This window comes from Aotus nancymaae, unplaced genomic scaffold (assembly GCF_030222135.1).
Source record: "Aotus nancymaae isolate 86718 unplaced genomic scaffold, 86718_ANA_hifiasm-v0.15.2.pri h1tg000028l, whole genome shotgun sequence".
Taxonomy (NCBI): Eukaryota; Metazoa; Chordata; class Mammalia; order Primates; family Aotidae; genus Aotus; species Aotus nancymaae.
In genome coordinates, this window is record NW_026988441.1 from 6,151,797 (window position 1) to 6,177,218 (window position 25,422).

Sequence of the window (25,422 nt, forward strand, 5' to 3'; positions counted from 1 at the left end):
CCAGCACTATGCTTCCTGTACAGCCTGCAGAACCATTAACCAATGAAACCTCTTTTCTTTATAAATTACCCAGCCTCAGGTATTCCTTTGTAGCAACTCAAGAGGGGACTAACAGCATGGAGGTGGCACATGTCCTGAAGCCGCCCAGGGTGTCCCCACCCCACACAGTGCTGGGGGGTCCACTCACCTGACAGGCCCTTCCCCATTAACAGCACTATCCATGTCAAACTCCAGATCCCCCTGTGTGGGCTCCTCTACTGATTTCCTGGCAAGGAGGGAGGCACAGAGTGAGAAATGAGGGGAAGAGAAGGTGGAGAGGGGTTCTCCAGAAAAACTCAAACCTCTTCCCCCGGACACGTGGCAGACAGACAGAGAGGTGGCCCCTTAACGTCACCCAAAAGGGAGCTTCCTCGAGAGCCAGGACCAGAAAGGCAGAGAAACTGCTACGAGAGACACCGTAGGGAGGATCCCCCCAAAACTCACCTCCCACAATACTCCCTTAGTGGAGGGAGAGAGAGTCCCATTCCCAGGGAAGGAGTATAATGGGCAGACCAGGGAAGAAAGGTGGGCGGAGCAAGCGGGAAGGAGAAACTGAGCACTCCACCCCCATTCCCACCACTGTCACCCCAGGGGACTGACCTGAAGGTGATGAGGTGGGTGTAGATGAGTGGGGGGCAAAAGAAGGCAAGAACCAGGGCCCAGATGGGTGTGGTGCTGGCCATGTGTCCCCACCACTTCTGTGTCAGCAGAGACTGTGGGGGGTGGGCAGGATTAGGATCCAAATCTCCCCTATAGCTCCCTCCCTTAGACACCCAGCAAGGGTTGGACCACAGCTGCAGAGCACAGAGCAAGTGCTCTATGTCACAGCTACAACTATTGAGGTAGGGGAATGGTGGTGAAAGGCAAAGACAACCTGGGCCAGGGTTTGGCAGTGAACAGCCAACACTACTGACACGATATGGCAGATACAGAACTAAGCACTTTATGCAGATTCGTTCACTCAACGCTTGACACACAAGGGGGCGTCTACTATTATCTCCTCCTTGACACACATGAGGCACAGAGAGGTCAAGGAAATGACCCAAAGAAACACAGCCTTGTCTGGGGGCCGTGGCTCATGCCTGTAATCCCAGCACTTTGGGAGGCTGAGGCAGATGGATCATGAAGTCAGGAGATCGAGACCATCCTGGCCAACATGGTGAAATCCCATCTCTACTAAAAATACAAAAATTAGTCGGATGTGGTGGCACATGCTTGTAGTCCCATCTACTCTGAAGGTTGAGGCAGGAGAATCGCTTGCTGGGGAGGTGGTGGTTGCAGTGAGCTGAGACTGTGGTACTGCCCTTCAGCCTGGTGACAGAGCAAGGCTCCATCTCAGAAAAAAAAAAGAAACACAGCCTGTATGTGGTAGAGCTGGAATCCATGAGTTTAACCACTATCCACAGCAAGGGACTCTGGGTAGCTGTTTGAAATGTCAGCCAAACCATTCCAACAGATGAGGATAGGACTTCCTGTTGGGTGGGCACAACTTCCTGTACTGAGGTGGGACTCTGAGCCCCTGTCGGAGTTAAATTAAAAATACTGAGAACATTAAAATACAGAGTTAAATTAAAAATACTGAGAAATTGGAGAGATTTGGGAGCAAGTAGGGCTTCTCAAGGGAGATGATTTCCTATAGAAAGGGTGAGATTTCCTAGGCCAAACTTTATGTCCAAAAAAAAATATATATATATAGGTGATTGTCCAGTAAGACCATTCTAATTGCTGAGAACTGGAACTAGGGACCTCTAAAGGAAGTGGAAAATACTTCCTATGGATGAGGCGGGACTTCCTGTGGATGAGCAAGGACTTACTTTGAAAGAAATGGGCTCTTCTGTGGAAGCAGGAAGGACTTCCTAGGTTAAAAGTAGAACTTCCCGATAGGGTCACCAAGAGTATCTGGAGTGGAACTTTTTAGGAAGATGGGCTTTGCCATGGGAAGGTTGGCTTTTGGTGGAAGGGAGTGAGGCTTCTTATGGGAAGAGCAGCCTTTCTGAGAGAGAAGAGAGACTTTCTGGGTTGTCTCCAGGAAGAGGGGCTGGTCCAGACCATGGCTGTTCCCAACGGCAGGGGCTCATCCCCATACTTCCCAGAGTCGGCTTGGAGACTGTTTGGGATGTTGGTGTTGCAGATACTCACCTGTACTCCATCCTGGGCAAGGAAGGCACGGGCATCAGCTTGCATGGCCAGCTGGAGGCAAGTGGCATCCCCCCAGAGCGGGCAGCAACGGAGGAGGAGGCAGGCAGCCCTTACCTCACTGCTGCGATAGCACTCACCATAGAGGTCTAGGGGTAGAGGAGTTAGTTATGTGACAGGGTTGGGAAGGAGTAGGGTGAGGGTGTAAAGGGAGAGGAAAGGGAATTTAAGGGGATGGCACAGGGATATGTGAGGAGTGGGGAGATGCCCCCTCCGGTGGTAGCCGCCATCCCTGCTCCCAGGCACCATGCCCTACGCACCAACGCCCATCCCCTCAAACTTGGTTGCCAGGTCTTTCCTCCGCACTGCCTCCTCAGCATCAGGCTCCAGGCGTGCCATCACCCGGAGCAGCAAACAGGCCCCAAGAGCTGAGGAAACTGCATTGGAGCCCTGGAGAGACAAAGAGGGCATGGATGGGTCAGAAAGGGGTCACGGAGGGGGAGAAAGCCTGAGGTCAAGGGAAGGGACAGAGCCAGAGGTCAGAAGCTAACTGGACTCATCAGAGGCCAAAGATGAAGTCATATTTGGAGATGGCTCTGGAAGAAACTGAATGTCAGTTGAAAATATCAGAAGTCAGGTGGCTCAGAGACCAGGGATACAAGTCGGGCTGGGCTGGAGGTAGAATAAATTCCGCAGCCACAGACAGGTCAAGACCCAGTTGGAGGCTGGGTAAAGTGGCTCATGACTGTAATCCCAGCACACTGGGAGGCTGAGGTGAAACCACCTTTGCAAAAATTATGATGGAGGAAATTATGACGGGGAAGAAATCAGACCTAACCGACTCCATCGTGCTTCTAACCCTTAAGCTGCCATTGCTCATTCCTAGGCATAGGCTGAGCTAACTTCGGGAAGGAATTCCATTCCTGGTTTGACTCTGAAACAGATTGATAACAGCCCTTTCCCAAAAAGACCCCCTTCTTGCCTGGGGACCAGTCTGCCTTTGCAGGACTAATAAATTAGCTATAAGATTAGAAATTACAGTTTAGGGTTCATGCAGCCTCTGGCTCCAAGAGTGTGAACCTCCCCAGAGTGCTCCTGGGGATAACATCACTATTGTAAAACCTAAGATGAGTGCTTGAGATATTTTGCAGACCTGGTACTCGATGGATCAGCTGACACCACCCAGACAGGTAATCTGGCCCAACTAGTTCTGCACCCTGTCCAGGAACAGAAGACAGCGAGACCCCCTGTGAGTCCATCTCCAACCTGACCAATCAGCACTCCCCACTTCCCAAGCCCCTACCCACCAAATTAGCTTTAAATGCTCTGATCCCCGAATGCTCAGGGAGACTAATTTGAGTAATAATAAAACTCCAGTCTCCTGCACAGCCAGCTCCGCATGAATTACTCTTTCTCCATTGCAATTTCCCTGTTTTGATAAATCAGCTCTGTCTAGGCAGCGGGCAAGGTGAACCCACTGGACGATTACAAATGCAGGAGGATTGCTTGAGCCCAGGAATTCAAGACCAGCCATGTCTACAAAAAAAGAATTTTTTTTTTTTTTTTAGTTAGCCAGGCATGGTGGTGTGCTCCTAGAGTCCAAGCTACTAGGGAAGCTGGAGTAGGATGGAATGAGCCCAGGAAGTTGAGGCTGCAATGAGCCATGATCGTGCTACTGTACTCCAGCCTGGATGACTGAGGAAGACCCTGTCTCTAACAATTAGAGTTTCTGAAAGCACTTGGAGAGGTGACCAAAATTGGCAGTGTAGGGGACTTCAAAGCTTCATCCTTCCACAAAAGCGATCGATAGCTATCAAAAACTGCCAGAATCAACTTTTCTAGAATTTTGGAATCTAATCCAAAACTTACAAAAAACAAGAAAATGCTTAATGAGGCCGGGCGCGGTGGCTCATGCCTGTAATCCCAGCACTCTGGGAGGTCAAGGCAGGTGGATTACCTGAGGTCAGGAGTACGAGACCAGCCTGGCCAACATGATGAAACCCCGTTTCTACTAAAAATACAAAAAATTAGCCAGGTGTGGTGGTGGAGACCTGTAATCCCAGCTACTCAGGAGGCTGAGGCAGGAGAATCTCTTGAACCCGGGAGGCAGAGGTTGCAGCGAGCCGAGATCATGCCATTGCACTCCAGCCTGGGGAACAAGAGCGAAACTCCATCTCAAAAAAAGAAAAGAAAAGAAAATGCTTAATGAAGAAAGTACTAAATTTCAGTAAGAGGGCACTGTGACATTTGAACCTAATTACTTAGTCCCCAGATCCCCAGCTCAGCGGCAGCCTTGAAGACAGACACATTCCTGGTGTGGGTCGCTGGCACTAGAGGGCACAATTCAGACCTTACTCCCTAAGAATTGTGGTCGTGTGTGTGGACCTGTCTGGTGGCTCCCTGAAGTAACAGCTCAAGGCTTGACTTTGCTTCACCTGCCTTAGAACTTTCCCAGAGAAGAAGCAGTGTTTTTTTTTTTTTGAGACGGAGTTTCGCTCTTGTTACCCAGGCTGGAGTGCAATGGCGCGATCTCGGCTCACCGCAACCTCCGCCTCCTGGGTTCTGGCAATTCTCCTGCCTCAGCCTCCTGAATAGCTGGGATTACAGGCATGCGCCACCATGCCCAGCTAACTTTTTGTATTAGTAGAGACGGGGTTTCACCATGTTGACCAGGATGGTCTCGATCTCTTGACCTCGTGATCCACCCGCCTCGGCCTCCCAAAGTGCTGGGATTACAGGCTTGAGCCACCGCGCCCGGCCCAAGCAGTGTGTTTTAAAATCTTTTTAAGGCAGATGAATTAACCACAGCCACCTGAGGCAAGAAATCCCAGCGGAGGCAGCAATAGATACACTGAGCAGCTTGGGAAGAAAGAGGCCATGAAAGGAAATACTTGGGGGAACAAGGGCTTTGAAAAGCTTCCTTGTGTACTAGGAAATCCAGAAGGCTAGATGCATGACTAGGGCTCGAGGCATGCTCAGAAAATACCAGAGAAAACCTGAAGCTCTTATCTCTAGCTGAACTTTAGGCTCTGCTCAAGCAGAAAGTGAAGACGAAAGCAGAATTGTAAACAGCGTGGCTAAGTATTGAAAAACTGCTTCTATATGTAGCCACGGTGGGCCGCGCCCAGTGGCTCACGCCTGTAATCCCAGCACTTTGGGAGGCCGAGGCAGACAGATAATGAGGTCAGGAGTTTAAAACCAGCCTGAGCAACATGGTGAAAGCCTGTCTCTACTAAAAATACAAAAATTAGCTGGGAGTGGTGACGAACGCCTGTAATCCCAGCTACTCAGAAGGCTGAGGCAGGAGAATCACTTGAACCTAAGAGACAGAGGTCGCAGTGAGCTGAGATCATGCCACTGCACTCCAGCCTGGGTGACAGAGCAAATACATATATACAGCCAAGGTGAAAACTGAGAGAGCTCCTTGTTTTGTTTGCCTCTATGGTTCCAGGCATTTAAGGATATCTTTGTCAAGTCACTAGTAGACCACTAAGCTAACAGAAGAGGGCTTTCGTAGCCACACATGACAAAGAATACAGACTTTGCAAAAAAAGTTTAGAGAAGTTACTAAACAGGCTGGGTGTGGTGGCTCACGCCTGTAATCCCAGCACTTTGGGAGGCCAAGGTAGGTGGATCACTTGAGATCAGGAGTGCGAGACCAGCCTGGCTAACATGGTGAAACCCCATCTCTACTAAAAACACAAAAATTAGCCAGGTGTGGTGTTGCATGCCTGTAATCCCAGCTCCTTGGGAGGCTGAGGCAGGAGAATCACTTGAATCCGGGGGGCGGAGGTTCCAGTGAGCTGAGATCATGCCACTGCACTGCAGCCTGAGCAATAGACTTGAGACTGTCTGGAAAAATAAAAAATAGGCCAGGCACAGTGGCTCACGCCTGTAATCCCAGCACTTTAGGAAGTCGAGGCAGGCAGATCACGAGGTCAGGAGTTCGAGACTAGCCTGGCCAACATGATGAAACTCCGTCTCTACTAAAAACACAAAAATTAGCTGGGTGTGGTGGAGGGTGCCTGGTGCCCGTAATCCTAGTTACTCGAAAGGCTGAGGAAGGAGAATCACTTGAACCCGGGAGGTGGAGGTTGCAGTGAGGCAAGACCATGCCAGTGCACTCCAGCCTGAGCAACAGAGTGTGAGACTCCATCTCAATAAATAAATAAATAAATAAAAATAAAAAATAATGCATGATATGAGAGAGAGAAAAGAAAGAGGAAGCAGGCTGGGAGTGGTGGCTCACACCTGTAATCCCAGCACTTTGGGAGGCTGAGGCGGGAGGATCACAAGGTCAGGAGTTCAAGACCAGCCTGGCCAACATGGTGAAACCCCGTCTCTACTAAAAATACAAAAATTAGCTGGGCATGGAGGCACGTGCCTGTAATCCCAGCTACTCAGGAGGCTGAGGCAAGAGAATCGTTCGAACCCTGGAGGTGGAGGTTGCAGTGAGCCAAGACTGTGCCACTGCACTCCAGCCTGGATGACAGTAAGAGAGACTCCGTCTCAAAAAAAAAAAAGAAAGAAAGAAAGAAAGAGGAAGCGGTTGGAGATATATATCAGGGATGGAGGATGGGGCAGCTGTCAGGTGATGTCAGGGGTCTGGGAATTGCATGGTGAACACTGGCAAAGGACAGGGATGCAGGAGCACCAAGTCACCACTCACCTTCTCCCAGAAGTACATGGCCATCTGTGCCCTGTTTAGCAGCAGTGCCCAAAGCAGCAGGTCACTCCAGGGGGCCTGCCCAAGGCCAGCGTCCAGCGAGGGCTTTGAGGGGGCCTTGTCCGGGAGTAGACACATCTGCCAGCAAAAGGAGGCATGGTGAGGACTAGCCACTCCCCAACACTGGCCACTGCCACCCCTGCCCCTGGTTGGCCACACCCCCCTGCTCTGGCCATGCCCCATCCCTGATGTAGTCCTGCTCCAAGTCCTTCCAGGGGTCCCCACTTCAGCTTTGCCCAGTCCTTACACTCTCCTCGAAGCCCTGGCCTGGGTGAGGTTCCGAGGTGCCCCCGGCGGGGTATCTCGGTGCACACATCTTCCCCAGAAGCGTCCTCAGCACGTGCCCCACATCAGGGGGCTGGGGCTCCGCAGTTTCCCCTTTTAGGGCTGGGGCTTTGGTGCCTGCGCTGTGGGACGCCTGGTCCAAAAGGTTGCGGATGAGCGAGTTGGGGGGCGCCGCGCTATAGAGTTGAGCCAGGCGCGTCGGGGTCAGGAAGTGGCCCAGGCTGAGGCCATGGGAGATGAGCAAGCGCACGAACTCGGGCCGGTCATTCAGCAGGGCGTCCATGAGGGAGGCCTCGAGATGGAAGGACTGGCAGGGATGGGATGAATGAGGGAAGAGATTAGCTCAAAGGTTAAGGACAAGAGACAGGGGTACAAGGGTATGAGGAACAGATGGATGGGTGGATGAATGGATGGATGGATAGGTGGGTGGGTGGATGGATGGATGGATGGACAGATGAATGGATGGAAATATGGATGGATGGATGGATGGATGGATGGATGGACAGATGGATGGATAGATGAATGGATGGATGGATGGATGGATGAATGGATGGATGGATGGATGGATGGATGGATGGATAGATGAATGGATGGATGGATGGACAGATGGATGGATGGATGGATGGACAGATGGATAGATAGATGGATGGATGAATAGACGGATGGATGGATGGATGGATGGATGGACGGATGGATGGATGGATGGACGGACAGATGGATGGATGGACGGACAGGTGGACAGATGGACAGATGGATGGATGGATGGATGGACAGATGGATGGATGGATGGACCGACAGATGGATGGATAGATGAATGGACAAATGGATGGATGGAGGGATGAGTGAAAAGATGATGGATAGATAGATGTACGGGGTAGATAGATAGATAGATGGACAGACAGATGGATGGATGGGGAGAGAGGAAACAGAAGCGGCCAGATGGACAATCAGAGACCGAGGGACAATTAAGGGAAGGCTAGACAGGCCATAATGGAAGGCAGGGTGGAGGGGTGCCCAAGAAGACAGGGAGGGAGGAGAGCACAGTCCCTTTGTCAGGATGCCCAACCCTCAGGCCCTGACCCCTCACCCGCCACTGGATGTCCCCCCGAAAGAGTTCACTCTGGGCAATGTCCACACGGTTCCAAGCCACAGCCAAACGCAGCTCGTCCAGGTAAGCTGAGGCCTCTGAGCTTCCACAGGCTGGAAGGATGAGAGGGAGAAGGGGCAAGAAGTCAGGGGAGGAGGGACATCTGACGGATGCCTATTTTGTTTCTATTTTGCATGCCTGACTTTTAAACCCTGCGTAAAGTGGGTGCGACTGAGCAGAGCGTGGGGGTCTTTAAGCAGTCAGGTTATCATAGGCATAAGGTCATTTGGCTCAGGGCCAGAGCACAGACCACTAGCTTACGGCCCCCAAGAAGAAAGAAAGGGAATCACTTATTCATTTAGTATTTATTGAGGTATGTTATGGACCAGGCAGTGGAGGGGACGGAGAGAGAAATCGGATGCAGTTTCTACCCTGAAGGAGCTGGTTCTATTGGGGGAAATATGGCTCCCCAACACATGACTACCCTCAGAGTGCTTGGTGCCCTCAGAGGTGGGTAAATATATTAGGGCTCAGAGGAGGCTACGGTCACAGAGGTATAGAGTGGCCCAAGAGAGCTCCTGGAGGATGGGTGTTGAGGTAGCGCCTTGAAAGACCACCAGCATCGGGAGGTGTGTGTTTAAGGTGGGAAAAGAGCGTTCAAAGCAGCAGGAACAGCAGAAGCAAAGGTGGGGCATGAGAAAACACAGCAGCCGATGACAGATGTGAGTCACTCTCATTTCTGAAGCTTGGGGTATGTCGTAGGGGAAAGAGGTGACGACAGCGGAAAGTGAGGACAGTGAAACCTCAAGAGAGAACAAGCAACCTTTAAAAACTTGATCCAGCTATTTAGTGGATGCAAACACGTGCAGTCAACAGGGGCATGAAAAGTCCTGAAGGGCATCTATTATGACATGGAGTTAGGTTTTCCTTCTGCCTCCACTTGCTCCAAATCTATTTCCAAAACAAATTCACCTCATTTCGGTTGTTCCAAAAACTGGCAGCACAGAAAGAGATAATCTCCTGTAGTGGAGATGAGCACCGCACTCTGGGGCAGGCAGACACGGGCTCCAACCCCTGTCCACCGTGGAGATGAGCACTGCGCTCTGGGGCAGGCAGACACGGGCTCCAACCCCCCGTCCACCGTGGAGATGAGCACCGCGCTCTGGGGCAGGCAGACACGGGCTCCAACGCCCTGTCCACCGTGGAGATGAGCACTGCGCTCTGGGGCAGGCAGACACGGGCTCCAACCCCCCGTCCACCGTGGAGATGAGCACTGCACTCTGGGGCAGGCAGACACGGGCTCCAACCCCCCGTCCACCGTGGAGATGAGCACCGCGCTCTGGGGCAGGCAGACACGGGCTCCAACGCCCTGTCCACCGTGGAGATGAGCACCGCGCTCTGGGGCAGGCAGACACGGGCTCCAACCCCCTGTCCACCAATACTGACTGAGTGACTTCAGGCAAGCCACTGGACCTTGGGAGCCTCGGTTTCCTCATCTATTAAGTGGGAATAGTGGCACCCCCTTCATAGCACTGTAATCAATGACAGTAACTGTGGGAAGAAGTTCCACGCTGACTCTGCAGCTTGGCCAGTGTAATCTCTAAGGCTGAGGAAGCAGAACCCCCCAGGAAAGGCAGTAACATGGCGAGGACCACGGGGCTTTATGTGCTTTTTCAAAGCCCAGACGTCCATTCAGAGCAGGCTTTTCTATGATTTTCTATGAGTCTATGAAGCTCCCCTACTTTCCCCACAGTTCCAAAGAAGGAAAGAAAATCGTTTATAATATCTTGCTTTATAGGCTGGGCATGATGGCTCCCTGTAATTCTAGCACTTTGGGAGGCTGAAGTGGGTGGATTGCCTGATCTCAGGAGTTCGAGACCAGCCTGGTCAACATGGTGAAACCCTATCTCTACTAAAATACAAAAAATTAGCCAGGCACGGTGGCGTGTGCCTGTAGTCCCAGCTACTAGGGAGGCTGAGGCAGGAGAATCACTTGAACTCGGGAGGCGGAGGTTGCAGTGAGCCAAGATCGCACCACTGCACTCCAGCCTGGGTGACAGAGTGAGACTCCGTTTCCAAAACATATATAAATAATAATAATATATTGTTTTATATCCTGCCTTAATCTGACACCATTTGTCACCTGGACACCCGACCCTGTCCCCACCCCGTCCCTTCACACTCACCATGTCCCATACTCAACTCAGTTTCTAGCCCTCAAACCCATCCTCCCTATGTCCTCATCCCAGGAACGGCCCCTCCATCCACCCAGTCAATGAGACAGACCCCCAGGTACTGTCCTTGTCCCTCCCGCCCTCCACATCACAGGCCATCAGCCCCCCAAGCTCCATGTCCCAGGTCCACCCTCCTGACTCTCTGCTGAGCCTCTCCTGCTGTCCCCTGGCCCCAGCTGCAGCTCAAGCTTCGCCCCCTCCCACCACCATCCCTGCAGCCTCTTCTCTTCTCTCCAGTCTGCCCCCACCCACTCCCAGAGGGTCTTTTGTTGTTTTTGTTTTTTGAGACAGGATCTCCTTCTGTCACCCAGTCTGGAGTGCAGTGGTGCCATCACAGCTCACTTCAGCCTTGAGACCTCCCAGGCTCAAGCGATCCTCTTGCCTCTGCCTCCTGAGTAGCTGGGACTACAGGCACACAGTACCTTGCCCAGCTAATTTTTTATAGAGATGGGGTCTCACTATGCTGCCCAGGCTGGTCCCAAACTCCTGGGCTCAAGCAAACCTCCTTCCTTGGCCTCCCAAAGTGCTGTGATTATAGGCATGAGCCATCACGCTCGGCCTCAGAGTCTTTTTCATCCACACAACTGACCCTGGCCCTCTGCTCCGTCTCAAGGACAGCCTTTAGCTCCTCTGCCTGGCATTTGAGGTCCAGGCTGGTCTTGAACTCCTGAGCTCAGCCTGGGCAACACGGTGAAACTCTGTCTCTACTAAAATACAAAAAAATTAGCCGGACATGGTGGCATGAACCCGTAGTCCCAGCTACTTGGGAGGCTGAGGCAGGAGAATCACTTGAACTCGGGAGGCGGAGGTTGCAGTGAGCTGGGATCGCACCACTGCACTCCAGCCTTGGGTGACAGAGTGAGACTCTGCCTCCAAAAATATATATAAATAATAATATCTTGCTTTATATCCTGCCTTAATCTGGCACCAGTTGTCACCTGGACCCCACCCACCCACCCCACTGGCCTTGTCACCAACACTCCCTTCATACCAGTGCTACATATTAACTCTGCGAGCCCGTGACCTCTCTCCAAACATGCCCCTGGCAATGGGCTTGAGAATCACACAGACTTGCAGGAAAAGCCTGGTCCCTGCTACGAGCTGGACGACCTTGGGCAAGCCATTTTTCCTCTCTCTGAGCCTCAGTGTTTTTAGCTGCAAAATGAGGTGAAAATCCTTGCAGGCAGGGAAGAGAGACGAAGAAGAAAGGAGCGCACCAGCTGCCGAGCGCCGGGCCTGCCTACGCCAGACTCCTCAGCGTTCATGACCTTGCCTCCTCCTTCTTGCTGAAACTCCATCCATCAACTCTGCTATCCCCAAGCCCATCAGCCATCTCCAATTTCCCCAGTGAACTGCGATCACTTCCACTTCTGCTGGGCCCACAACTCCACCCCGCAAACCACATCGTACAGAACTGCCTCATTTTCTCCCAGGAGGCTGCCGAGTTAACCTCCGCAGAGTGAATTGGATTCGCCCACTGAGAGTTATCTTATGTTGAAGGATGTGCCCCCAGAGGAAACCGAATCATATTAAGAAGAGCTCCTGGCCGGGTGCAGTGGCTCACGCCTATAATCCTAGCACTTTGGGAGGCTGAGGCGGGGGATCACGAGGTCAAGAGATCGAGACCATCCTGGTCAACATGGTGAAACTCCGTCTCTACTAAAAATACAAAAAAACTAGCTGGGCATGGTGGCGCGTGCCTGTAATCCCAGCTACTCAGGAGGCTGAGGCAGGAGAATTGCTTGAACCCAGGAGGCGGAGGTTGCAGTCAGCCGAGATTGCACCATTGCACTCCAGCCTGGGTGACAAGAGCGAAACTCCGTCTCAAAAAAAAAAAAAAGAAGAGCTCCCTCTTCTTGGGCCCCCACCAGGGACCGGGCACAACTTACACCTTGTCTTCGGGCTTATAACACTCTTGCAAGATACTATCTCCATTTTCCACAGAGAGAAACTGAGGCTCAGAGAGGGGAAGCTACTTTCTAAAGGTCACACAGCAAGGAAGGGGCCAAGCCGGTTTTTTTGTTTGTTGGGTTTTGTCCCATTCTGTCACCCAGGGTGGAGTGCGATGGCGCCATCTTGGCTCCACTGCAGCCTCTCCCTCCTGGGTTCAAGCAATTCTCCTGCCTCAGCCTCTCGAGTAGTTGGGATTACAGGCACTTGCCACCCCGGCTAATTTTTATATTTTTAGTAGAGACAGGGTTTCAGCGTGTTGTCCAGGCTGGTCTTGAACTCTTGACCTCAAGTATCCACCCACCTCAGCCTCCCAAAGTGCTGGGATTACAGGCGTGAGACACTGCACCTGGCCCAGGCTGGTATTTAAATTCAGTTTTGTCTGATTCCAAAATCGAAAGTAACTGCTTTTTCTATCCTACCACAACCTGTACACCACCCAGCACTTTGGGAGGTCAAGACAGGAGTATCACTTGGGCCTAAGAATTCAAGACCATTCCAGGCAACATAGGGAGACCCTGTCCCTACAAAAAAATTAAAAATAAATTAGGCTGGTGTGGTGGTGCACAGCTACTCAGAGGCTGATGTGGGAGGATCACTCGAGCCCAGGAGGTCAAGGCTGCAGTGAGCTATGATCGTGCCACTGCACTCCAGCCTGGATGACAGATGAGACCATCTCAAAAAATATATGAAAATGAATTAAGGCCAGGTGCGGTGGCTCATGCCTCTAATCCCAATGCTTTGGGAGGCCGAGGCTGGCCAATCACCTGAAGTCAGGAGTTCAAAACCAGCCTAGGCAACATGGTGAAACCCCATCTCTACTAAAAATACAAAAATCAGCCAGGCATAGTGGTAGGCACCTGTGATTCCAGCTACTCGGGAGGCTGAGGCAGGAGAATCGCTTGAACCGAGGAGGTGGAGGTTGCAGTGAGCCGAGATCACACCACTACACTCCAGCCTGGACGACGGAGTGACACTCTGTCTCAAATAAAATAAAATACATACCACACCACAAACATGGATACAGCTGGGGTGGGGAGCTGAGACAGAAGGCTCTAATATTGCCACAATGTCCCTGGGGAGTTTTTATCAAAGTGGGTGTTTACCTCACAAAATTCTGGTCTAGGCACAGTGGCTCCTGACTGTAATCCCAGCACATTGGGAAGCCGAGGTGGGCAGACAGCTTTAGCCCAGAAGTTCAAGACCAGCCTGGGCAACATGGTGAAACCCTGCCTCTACTAAAAATACAAAAATAAGCCAGCTATGGTAGCACATGCCTGTGGTCCCAGCTACTTGCGGGGCTGAGGTGGGAGGATCTCTTGAGCCCAGAAGGTGGAGACTGTAGTGAGCCAAGTATTTAAATTCAGCTTCGTCTGATTCCAAAGTCGGAAGTAACTGCTCTTTCTACCCTACCATAGCCTGTAAACAAACAAACAAACAAAAATTTAATTTGCCAGGTGTATCGGCAGGCAGGCGTGGTCCCAGCTACTCGGGAGGCTGAGGTGGGAGGATCACTTGAGCCTGGGAAGTCAAGACTGCAGTAAGCCATGATCACACCACTGCACTCCAGCCTGGGCTACAGAGCAACACCTTGTCTCAATAAATAAATAAATAAAGGAGCCCCACGCCAGCCTCTGCACTCCAGCCCGGGCTACAGAGCAACACCTTGTCTCAATCAATCAATCAATCAATAAAAAAGGACCCCCTCACCCCAGCCTCTTCCATTATGCTCCCGCCTTGGTTTTCATCATTCAGTCCCTCAAGCTGCCATTCCTAGTGAAATATTTGGACTTCTTCACTGGGAGACAGTGCTCTGTTCATTCTAACTAGAGTGCTTCACGCATATTAGAGGCACGCAGGAAAGGAAGAATGGGTGGGTGGATGCAAAGATGGAAGAACACTGGATGGATGAATGAAAAGATGGACAGGTACATCGAATCTGGCGTTTAGATGGCTAAATGGATGAAAGATGGATGGTTGGAAGAAGGAGCGGATGGAATTGTCAGAGGTCTGTGGATGGATAGGTGAAAAGATGGATGGATGGATGGATGGATGGATGAGCGGATGGAATTGTCAGTGTATGCGTGGATAGACAGGTGAAAGGATAGATGGGTGGAAGAACGAAGGATGACTGGAAGGATGGGTAGGTGAAGAGATGGAAAGCTCGATCTGCTCACATGGATGGATGAAAAGATGAAAGAATGGATAACGAAACATAATCAAAGCATCTGGGAAAGCTGCCCAAACAGCACCACGCAAAGCCCCAAAGGTGAAAGACATGAGAGGAAAGGGGGCCATGGGCCTTAGATTAGGGCGGGTGGATGAAGTGCCCAGGCAGGCCGGGGAAGGTGCTGAACTGAGAGAGGGGAGGGCTGGAGGGCACAACTTTTACCCTTCACGAGGGCCTTCAAAACTATGGTCTCGAATTCCTCAGCCCCATCCTCAGAAGAATAGACTGTCAGGAGCTCCTTCCGGGTCATAATCCTCTGCACCTGCGGAACAGCAAACTCTGCATCCCTAGCCCGGCCCCATCCCCAGCTCCTGCAGGCCCTGTCCAAAGGGAGGGAGGAGGCCATTGCCCTCCAGGACCTAACAGTCTAGGCACCCAGCACGCTCTCTGAACCTGGAAGTCCAACCCCCAGCCCCGCTTCCTTCAGACCCAGGAGCCCAAATCCCAGTTCCCTCCCATCTCAGGATCCAAAGTTGAGCCCCCAATGTCCTACCTGAGCCTGCAGGACCTCAGGGTCCCCTTTGGGAAAGAAACGCCGGATTCGATCTTGGGTTTCACCTTGCCTGGCTCCCCCACTCCCGGGGGCCAGAGTGTCTTCCAAGGTCTCCGCCAGGCAGTCTGCAGCCCCTCCAGAGCCAGCCACCAGGAGACAGGGGAGCCGAGCCTGGGTGGCATTCTCTATTTGCTACAGAATAAAGGGGAGAGTCATGTCAGAGAAGGCAGGTTCTTCACCCTACCTGGGGGCAGACTCCCAGACCCTCCCTAAGACTCAGGACCCAGGAGTCCTGGCCCCCACCCTCCTTCCCCCTTAGACCCAGGCATCCAGGCCCATATACCATCAACATCTTCTCGTCACCATCAATCAGAAGGAGCAGGACAGGGATGTCAATTCCAGTCCCTGAGGCAAGAAGAGAAGGGGGCTTGGTTACCTCCCATCAGCCTTTGCTGGAGATGGGAGAAAACCACATTTCCCAGGAGTCCCTGGGGCAAACATCAGCCTTTTCCTAATCCTCTGTTCATTGGAATTGTCATTTCTTTTCTTTTCTTTTTTGAGGCAGAGTCTCGCTCTGTTGCCCAGGCTTGAGTGCAGTGGTACGATCTCAGCTCACTGCAACCTCCACTTCCCAGGTTTAAGTGATTCCCCGGTCTCAGCTTCCCAAGTAGCTGGGACTACAGATGCCTGACCCAGCTAATTTTTTCTATTTTAGTAGCGACAGGGTTTCACCATTTTGGTCAGGCTGGTCTTGAACTCCTGACCTCATGATTTGCCCGCCTTGGCCTCTCAAAGTGCTGGGCTTACAGGCATGAGCCACCACGCCTGGCCTTATATTTTTTTAGTGGAGACAGGGTTTCACCATGTTGGCCAGGATGGTCTTCATCTCTTGACCTTGTGATCCGCCCCGCTTGGCCTCCCAAAGTGCTGGGATTACAGGCATGGGCCACCGCACCAGCCTAATTTTTGAGACAGGGTCTCTCTATCGCCCAGGCTGGAGTGCAGAGGCATGATCACACTTCACTAGTCTTGATCAACCTACCTCAGCCTCCTAGGTAGCTGGGACCACAGGCACGCACCACCATGCCCGGCTGATTTTTTAATTTTTGGCAGAGACAGAGGTCTTGCCAGCTTGCCCAGAATGGTCTCTAACTCCTGGGCTCAAGGGATCCTCCCACTTTGACCTCCCAAAGTGCTGGGATTACAGCTATGAGCCACCTCGCTGGCCACCTCCCTCCTTCAGGAGTGAGCTAGATTTTGAAGACAGTAACGCTTAACTTCCTAAGGGAGGAGGGGCTGAGGGCCTGGACTCCTGAGTCCCTGAATGAGGCAGGTGTTTCTTGAATGAGTCAATTCTGTAATTGATTAACCATCCAGGAGCGTGAGGGGGTGAAGGTGCAAATAGAAAGTGAAGGAAATAGGAATAGAAAGGGCTATCCAAACACAATCTAGATATTCACCAAAGCCCAACTGCACCATAAAGATACCACTATACTAACTCTATACCCATTAAATTTAAAAAGTAAGCCGGGTCCGGTGGCTCACGCCTGTAATCCCAGCACTTTGGGGGGCCGAGGGGGTGATCACCTGAGGTCAAGAGTTGGAGACCAGCCTGGCCAACATGGTGAAATGCCGTCTCTACCAAAAATACAAAAATTAGCCAGGAGTGGTGGAGGGTGGCTGCAGTCTCAGCTACTCGGGAGGCTGAGGCAGGAGAATTGCTTGAACCCAGGAGGCAGAAGTTGCAGTGAGCTGAGATTGCGCCACTGCACTCCAGCCTGGGCACAGAGTGGGACTCTAAAGTGGGAAAACTAACAGTAAGTCAACTTGTCACGAATTAACACATTAATTCAATACAGCCTGGGGAAAGAGGGGGTATGAGAGGAAGTTGGGAGGTGTTTACCCTATTTTAAATGGAACAATTTTCAACTTCAAACGGAAAAAGAAATGTCAGAGAAGAGCCAATAAATTTTTCAGAAAGGACAGTGAGAAGGAGCTTTCACTAACATATATTAAAACATTTTTATTTATTTATTTATTTATTTATTTATTTATTTATTTATATTTTTGAGACAGGGTCTCATTCTGTCACCCAGGCTGGAATGCAGTGATGCCGCCTCAGCTCACTGCAGCCTGGACCTCCTGAGCTCAAGGGACCCTCCCACCTCAGCCTCCCCAGTAGCTGGGACTATAGTCATGTGCCACCATGCCTGGCTATTTTTTTATGTTTTGTAAAGATGGGGTTTCACTGTGTTGCCAGGCTGATCTTGAATTCCTGAGTGCAAGTGATCCACCTGCCTTGGCCTCCCAAAGTGCTGGTTACAGGCGTGAGCCACCACACCTGTCCTGAAAACCTCTTTAAACTGCTATAATCAAAGCATAGTTTGGCCACAGGAATATATAAGTAGAGAAATTGTTTTAAAAAGTTTTTGAAACAGATTTCAGCAGATGAAGGATCTGAATACACAACTGCAAGGATTTCTATTCAGCTAGGAAAGGATGGTTTATTTACTAAATGGTCATAAAGAAAACAGCTTCTCATTTGGACGAACAGAAATACAGACTCCTGGCGGGGCGCGGCGGCTCACGCCTGTAATATCAGCACTTTGGGAGGCTGAGGCAGGCGGGATCACGAGGTCAGAAGATCGAGAACATCCTGGCCAACATAGTGAAACGCCGTCTCTACTAAAAATACAAAAAAATCAGCCGGGCGTGGTGGCATACGCCTGTAATCCCAACTACCCGGGAGGCTGAGAGGGGAGAATTGCTCAAACCCAGGAGGTGGAGGTTGCAGTGAACTGAGATCACCTCATTGCACTCCAGCCTGGGTAAGAGAGCCAGACTCTGTCTCAAAAAAAAAAAAAAAAAAAAAAAGAAAAGAAAAGAAATATAGACGCCTGACCTCAAAATATGTAAAAATCATTTCCAGATGGATTAGAGGTTTAAATATAAAACTATGAGATATTAAAAGAACACTGAAGAGAATGCTTGTCTGGGAGTGGGATGGGCCTTTCCAAGACAGGCAGCCAAGGAGGTTATAAAAGAGACAAAAGATAGATCTAACCCCATAAAAATGGTAGCCTTTTTTTATAGCAATAGACACCATATAAATGTAGCTTTTTACATTTTGTTGCCGGGCACGGTGGCTCACGCCTGTAATCTCAGCCTTTGGGAGGCCGAGGTGGGTGGATCACAAGGTCAGGAGTTTGAGACCAGCCTGGACAACATGGCAAAACCCCACTTCTACCAAAAATACAAAAAGTTAGCCAGGCGTGGTATGATGATGGGCACCTGTGGTTCCAGGTACTCAGGAGACTGAGGTGGAAAAGATACCTTGAGCCCTGGAGGCGGAGGCTGCAGTGAGCCGAGATCACATCATTGCTCTCCAGCCTGAGTGACAGAGCAAGACTCCACCCCCCCCAAAAAAAAAAACAATGCATCAAGCCCTCGTCCACCTTCACGCATTTTTCTGTATGCATGAGAAATTCCAAAATAAAGTTTGTTTGTTTGTTTCTTTGTTTGGCACGGAGACTCGCTCTGTCGCCCAGGCTGGAGTGCAGTGGCGTGATCTCGGCTCACTGCAACCTCTATCTCCCGGGTTCAGGCGATTGTCCTGCCTCAGCCTCCTGAGTAGCTGGGATTAGAGGCACACGACACCACCCCTGGCTAATTTTTTTATTTTTTATTTTATTTTTTATTGTTTTGGTAGAGATGAGGTCTGGCTCTGTTACCCAGGCTGGTCTTGAATTCCCAGCCTCAAGCAATCCTCCCGCCTTGGCCTCCCAAAGTGTTGGAATTATGGATGTGAGCTATCTCACTTGCAGATAGAGGTTTGTAAAAGCACGAAAAATGGGCTGGGTGTGGTGGCTCATGCCTGTAATCCAAGCACTTTGGAGGCCAAGGCGGGTGGATCATCTGAGGTCGGGAGTTCAAGACCAGCCTAACCAACATGGTGAAACCCTGTCTTAAAAAAAAAAAAAAAAAAAAAAGAGCACAAAAAATGATAGGGAAAGACACTTAATTCCCCAAATTTCGACCAGACCAGACTACTGGGATCCTGAGCACCGGGCCATGGGCGGTGGGTCGTGGGCTCCAGAAGCCACTCACCCCCAACGCCCGCCTTCTGCTGGGAGATGTAGGACTCCAAGCGCAAGCGGAAGCGGCTCTCGCCCCCCAGACGGCCGTGCGTGCCGTCGTCCACCAGGAAGAAGGCCGAGTAGTTGTAGTCCAGGGGAAACTGGACCCCGTCCTTCGGGTCGCGGCGCCAATCATACTGCGCAGGGAACGAGCCCTAAGGGAAAAATGGCCAGATCAGAGCGCCTCGGAGTCAGGGCCAGAAGGACAGACACAAGCCCCACCTCCTCCCTCAGACCAGGGAGTCCAGGCCCCCAGCCCCTCCTCCCTCAGACCCGGGAGTCCAGGCCCCAGCCCCTCCTCCCTCAGACCCGGGAGTCCAGGGCCCCCAGCCCCTCCTCCCTCAGACCCGGGAGTCCAGGCCCCAGCCCCTCCTCCCTCAGACCCGGGAGTCCAGGGCCCCCAGCCCCTCCTCCCTCAGACCCGGGAGTCCAGGCCCCAGCCCCTCCTCCCTCAGACCCAGGAGTCCAGGCCCCCAGCCCCTCCTCCCTCAGACCCGGGAGTCCAGGCCCCAGCCCCTCCTCCCTCAGACCCAGGAGTACAGGCCCCAGCCCCTCCTCCCTCAGACCCGGGAGTACAGGCCCCCAGCCCCTCAGACCCGGGAGTCCAGGCCCCCAGCCCCTTCTCCCTCAGACCCAAGAGTCCAGACCCAAGCCCCTCCTTTTCCAAATCCTTGGGTCATACCTTGGGGTTGGTGAGGATGTCTCTTTTCTGGACCACACCCCAGGGGGCCACGCCCATGGCCACCACTTTGGTGCCCCCAGTGCTGGCCGTCTGATGGTCGCGAACGGCCACACCAACGTGCCGGCCGATGCCTGTGTGCAGGCCCCCAGTGACGATCCAGGCCCCTACAGACACCAAGGAACACGCAGAAACGGAGAGAAACCAAGAGTCAGACAGAGACACACACACAGAGACTGGGGGGCGGGGGAGACCCCCAGCATGGCGGGGAGATGGCAGGCAGACCGAGGCCTGGGAGACAGCCCCACCCCCTCGGTCACCTGTGCTCTGGGCAGCCCGCACCAGCCCACGACGCAGCAGGTCCTGCAGCCAGGTCTGGAGGACAGGGCCCCCTGATCCCCCCAGCACTGACACCACCAGGTTCGGGGCACGGAAGCCCCACATGCGTGTGACCAGACTATAAACTGTAGCTGGATCCGTTCGGTCAGAGAGCCGGAGAAACTGTGGATACATGGGAGGGGGGACACAGGGAGGGGACAGAGACTCAGAGAGAGAGAGAGGGGGACAGAGACCCAGAGAGAGAGGGGGACAGAGACCCAGAGAGCGAGGGGGACAGAGACCCAGAGAGAGAGGGGGACAGAGACCCAGAGAGAGAGGGGGACAGAGACCCAGAGAGCGAGGGGGACAGAGACCCAGAGAGAGAGGGGGACAGAGACCCAGAGAGAGCGAGGGGGACAGAGACCCAGAGAGAGAGGGGGACAGAGACTCAGAGAGAGAGGGGGACAGAGACCCAGAGAGAGAGGTACACAGAGACAGAGGGAGACTGAGACACAGAGGCACAGAGACCGAGAGGAAGGGGATCGCGTCGGAGAGAAGACAGGTTGGGTGGAGGGGACACAGAGAGCAAAGACAGGATGGGCAGAGGGGCAGTGTTCGGGGGTCCTGGCTCCACTCTGAGCCCTGAGCATGCAGCCCTCCAGCACCCAGGCCCACAGACAGGCCTGCCTCACATGGCTGTGCCTTCGGGTGGCCCCCAGGAAGTCCAGCTCTCCGTAGGCGTCGGTGGGCTTCTCCGTGGTGTGCACATCGCTGTCCCACACGGTCACCACGGCTGCCCCGAAGGCGTCCTCTGTGGCCACGGCGGGGTGGGCGGTCCGGGGGCGCCCACACTGGCACAAGGTCCCTCTGGGGGTTCGAGGGCGGAGTGTGAACCCAGGGCTGCCCTCCCCCCCCCAGCATTCTGTTGCGTGTTCATAACTTCTGTCGAGGGGGCTGTCTATACTGACCCCACATCCAGAGGCAGTCAGAGTCCACTCTGCCCCTGACCCTGGCTCTGACCGCCCCAGGGAGAGACTGGAGCCGAGGACAGTCCCCCTTCCCCACGAGAAGGAAGCCAGTGACTCCAGAAAGTCTGAGCATGAAGAGGTCGGTCACTGTCACCTGCACAGCCTCAAGTGAAAGGCAGACGCCCATCAGGGGTGTCCTCGCCATTCCCCATCCACACACATGGTGCTCACCATGGAAAGGAAAATCCAGGCCCGGTGCAGTGGCTCACGCTTGTAATCCCAGCACTTTGGGAGGCCGAGACAGGAGGATCACCTGAGGTCAGGAGTTCGAGACCAGCCTGGCCAACATGATGAAAACCCATATCTACAAAAATACAAAAATTAGCCGGGCGTGATGGCAGGCGCCTGTAATCCCAGCTATTAGGGAGGTCGAGGCAGGAGACTCGCTTGAACCCGGGAGGTGGAGGTTGCCATGAGCCGAGATTGTGCCATTGCACTCCAGCCTGGGCAACAGAGCAAGACTCCGTCTCAGAAAAAAAGAAAAAGAAAAGAAAAGAAAGATCCAGGGACGCAGTTGTGTGACTCTGGGCGAGCGGCTTCACCTCTCTGAGCCTAGATTTCCTCCTCTGATGAAAAGACAATAATAGCGCAGCCTACTCCACGGAGCTATGAGGAGCCAGGGAAAGAACGCAGTTTTCTGAAATGAGACTCGCATGCCAGAGTCCCAGCCAGAGGCAACGCGACACAAACTTCACACAGCTTTAAATAACCTTGAATAACGCAGCGAGAAAGTCATTCCTTTTTCAGTTCTCCTGACAACCGTCGAGTAGAGAGGCTGAGCCGGCTGCCAGAATATTTTTGAATGCCTAACCCTTTGCTACTCTTTTTAAGGAGAAAAGCAGGCCTCGGGCTCAAAAACCTGAGCTGGCAACAGCCATCCAGCTAGGAGGGAAACACCTTTGTTTGCTTTTCATTGTGTTTGGCTTGTGTGGCTTCCTTCTCTTCGCAGCAAATGGAAGAAGTTTTCCATTTATGGTGATCACATAAAAAACTTTCCCCTGCCTAAAAAAATGCACAAGTTGGCCGGGTGCGGTGGCTCACGCCTGTAATTCCAGCACTTTGGGAGATCCAGAAGGGTGAATGACCTGAGATCAGGAGTTCAAGACCAGCCTTGCCAACATGGTGATGGTGAAATCCAGTCTCTACTTAAAAAATACGAAAATTAGCTGGGTGTGGTGTCAGGCACCTGTAATCTCAGCTACTCGGAAGGCTGAGGCAGGAGAATCACTTGAACCTGGGAGGTAGAGGTTGCAGTGAGCTGAGATCACACCATTGCACTCCAGCCTGAGTGAAAAAAGCAAAACTCTGTCCCAAAAAAAAACCCACAAAAAAAAAAATGAAAGAAAGAAAGAAGGGAGAGAGAAAGAGAGAGAAGGAAGGAAGGGACGGAGGGAGGGAGGGAGAAAGGGAGGGAGTAAAAAATGTATCTAATTTATTTTGTTCCAGATTCCAGAAGGAGTTTAGTTATTGGCGGAGACCTGTGAGACCTGTGTTTACGCAAACCGAGTGAGCGGATTTGAGAGCAATTTTGCAGAAGGGATAGCAGAGGTGCTACAAGGATTTCACCAAAGGCGTAAAGACACTAAAACAGCTGACTGATCCACACACGGGATGAACCAAGCACACGAAGGCCAGGTCCTGGCACAGCGAGAGCTACCTCCGGGGCCCTGGCATGCCTCAGTTTACCCACTTTGTTACCTATTTCAGCTCCATCCTCGGACCCCTCAGTTCCCCTGCAGCTACTTCCCGGGAAGTTTGCTCTTCTGAGCAAAACTTCAAGGACAGCTGGGCATAATCCCAGCACTTTGCGAGGTCAAGGCAGAAGGATCGCTTGAGCCCAGGAGTTTGAGAACAGCCTGGGCAATAGAGCAAGACCCTATCCCTACAAAAAAAAATTAAAAAATTAGCCAGGTATGGTGGTGCAAGCCTGTGGTTCCAGCTACTCAGGAGACCGTAGCAGAAGGATCGCTTGAGCTCAGTTGTTCAAGGCTGCAATAAGCCATGATCACACCACTGCAGTCCAGCCTGGGTGACAGAGCAAGACCGTGTCACTAAAAGTAAAAATAAAAATAGGCTGGGAGTGGTGGCCCATGCCTGTAATCCTAGCACTTTGGGAGGCCAAGGCAAGTGGATCACAAAGTCAGGAGTTTGAGACCAGCCTGGCCAATATGGTGAAACCCCGTCTCTACTAAAAATACAAAAATTAGTTAGCTGTGGTGGCATGTGCCTGTAGTTCCAGCTACTTGGGAGACTGAGGCAGGAGAATCGCTTGAACCCAGGAGGCGGAGGTTGCAGTGAGCTGAAACCGCACCATTGCACTCCAGACTGGGTGACAGAGCGAGATTCCGTCTGAAGAATAAATAGCCGGGTGAGGTGGCTCACGCCTGTAATCCCAGCAATTTGGGAGGTGGAGGCAGGTGGATCACGAGGTCACAAGATGGAGACCATCCTGGCTAACACGGTGAAATCCCATGTTTACTAAAAATACAAAAAATTAGCCGGGCGTGGTGGTGCCCACCTATAGTCCCAGCTAATCGGGAGGCTGAGGCAGGAGAATCACTTGAACCCAGGAGGTGGAGGTTGCAGTGAGCCGAGATGGTGCCACTGCACTCCAGCCTGGGCGACAAGAGCAAGACTCCATCTCAAAAATAAAAATAAAATTAATTAATTAAAAGGTCTTCAAGGAATGGTCCAGAGCCTATGTGTCCAATACGATAGCCACATGGGGTTCTTTATATCCATGGGGCTCTGTCTGTTCTCCTAAATTAAAATTAAAATCAAATAAAACATTCAGGCCAGGTGCAGTGGTTCATGCCTGTAATCCCAGCACTTTGGGAGGCCAAGGCAGGCGGATCACCTGATATCAGGAGTACAGGACCAGTCTAGCCAACATGGTGAAATCCTGTCTCTGTGTAATCCTTCCCAAAGTGCTGGGATTACAGGCGTGAGCCACCGTGCTTGGCCTGAAATTGTTCTTGATAAAAATCAGCAATTACCTGCCTGGTCCCGTATACAACGGCCCCTATTCAGATCTCATCTGACTGTATCACAAGCGGCTCTGGCCACAGCTGAAAGGCTCTCATTCTGGAAAACCTTTTCCTTGGCAGGGTACGCCTGCCCTGCTGGCCTTCCTCCCGCCCCGGCTGCTACATGCCTGCCTCGTTTGTGGCTTTCTCTTCCTTTTCTCCTCCCTTGAGTGTGGGTATTCCCAGTGTGATGCTCACATGATTCCCATGATGATTACATGATTCTACTTGATTCTCAAACTCCATGCTTGCAGAAGCCAGGCGAGTAACTCAACAGAAAGAAATAGCCAGGGCCAGGCGTGGCGGCTCACGCCTTTAATTCCAGCACTTTGAGAGGCTGAGGTCAGCAGACCACTTGAGGTCGGGAGTTCGAGACCAGCCTGGGCAACACAGTGAAACCCCATCTCTACTAAAAATACAAAAATCAGCCTGGCCGGGCGCGGTGGCTCACGCCTGTAATCCCAGCAGTTTGGGAGGCCAAGGCGGGTGAATCATGAGGTCAAGAGATCGAGACCATCCTGGTCAACATGGTGAAACCCCGTCTCTACTAAAAATACAAAAAAAAATTAGCTGGGCATGGTGGCATGTGCCTGTAGTCCCAGCTACTCAGGAGGCTGAGGCAGGAGAATTGCCTGAACCCAGGAGGCGGAGTTTGTGGTGAGCTGAGATAGCGCCATTGCACTCTAGCCTGGGTAACAAGAGCAAAACTCCGTCTCAAAAAAAAAAAAAAAAAAAAAAAATCAGCCTGGTGTGGTGGTGAGTGCCTGTAATCCCAGCTACTCAGAAGGCTGAGGCAGGAGAATTGCTTGAACCTGGGAGGCAAAGTTTGCAGTAAGCTGAGATTGTGCCACTGCACCCCAGCCTGGATGACAGAGCGAGACTCCGTCTCAAAAAAAAAAAAAAAAAAGAAGTAGCCAGGTGTGGTGGCTCACGCCTGTAATTCCAGCACTTTGGTGGGATGAGGCGGGAGGATCGCTTGCGCCCAGGAGTTCGATAACAGTCTGGGCAACACAGGAAGACTAAAAAAAAAATACACCTGAGTATTTTCTACAAAA

The 25,422-nt window shown here is 52.1% G+C and overlaps 1 protein-coding gene across 2 annotated transcripts in view; it reads right to left on the bottom strand.

Annotated features, from left to right (window-relative positions):
- Positions 1–25,422, bottom strand: part of TRPM4 (transient receptor potential cation channel subfamily M member 4) — a 48,655-nt gene that overhangs the window by 18,822 nt on the left and 4,411 nt on the right. The window contains exons 3-16 of one of the 2 annotated variants that reach the window (XM_064381057.1): positions 21,006–21,180; positions 20,316–20,496; positions 19,999–20,162; positions 19,288–19,471; positions 15,524–15,585; positions 15,181–15,372; positions 14,850–14,949; positions 8,274–8,386; positions 7,149–7,493; positions 6,845–6,979; positions 2,496–2,625; positions 2,179–2,324; positions 640–752; positions 188–265 (exon numbers count right to left, since the gene is read on the bottom strand). In XM_064381057.1, the coding sequence (XP_064237127.1) occupies positions 188–265; positions 640–752; positions 2,179–2,324; positions 2,496–2,625; positions 6,845–6,979; positions 7,149–7,493; positions 8,274–8,386; positions 14,850–14,949; positions 15,181–15,372; positions 15,524–15,585; positions 19,288–19,471; positions 19,999–20,162; positions 20,316–20,496; positions 21,006–21,180 (2,118 nt within the window). The remainder of the gene's footprint in view (positions 1–187; positions 266–639; positions 753–2,178; positions 2,325–2,495; positions 2,626–6,844; positions 6,980–7,148; positions 7,494–8,273; positions 8,387–14,849; positions 14,950–15,180; positions 15,373–15,523; positions 15,586–19,287; positions 19,472–19,998; positions 20,163–20,315; positions 20,497–21,005; positions 21,181–25,422) is intronic. The other variant, XM_064381058.1, reaches the window with a different exon arrangement.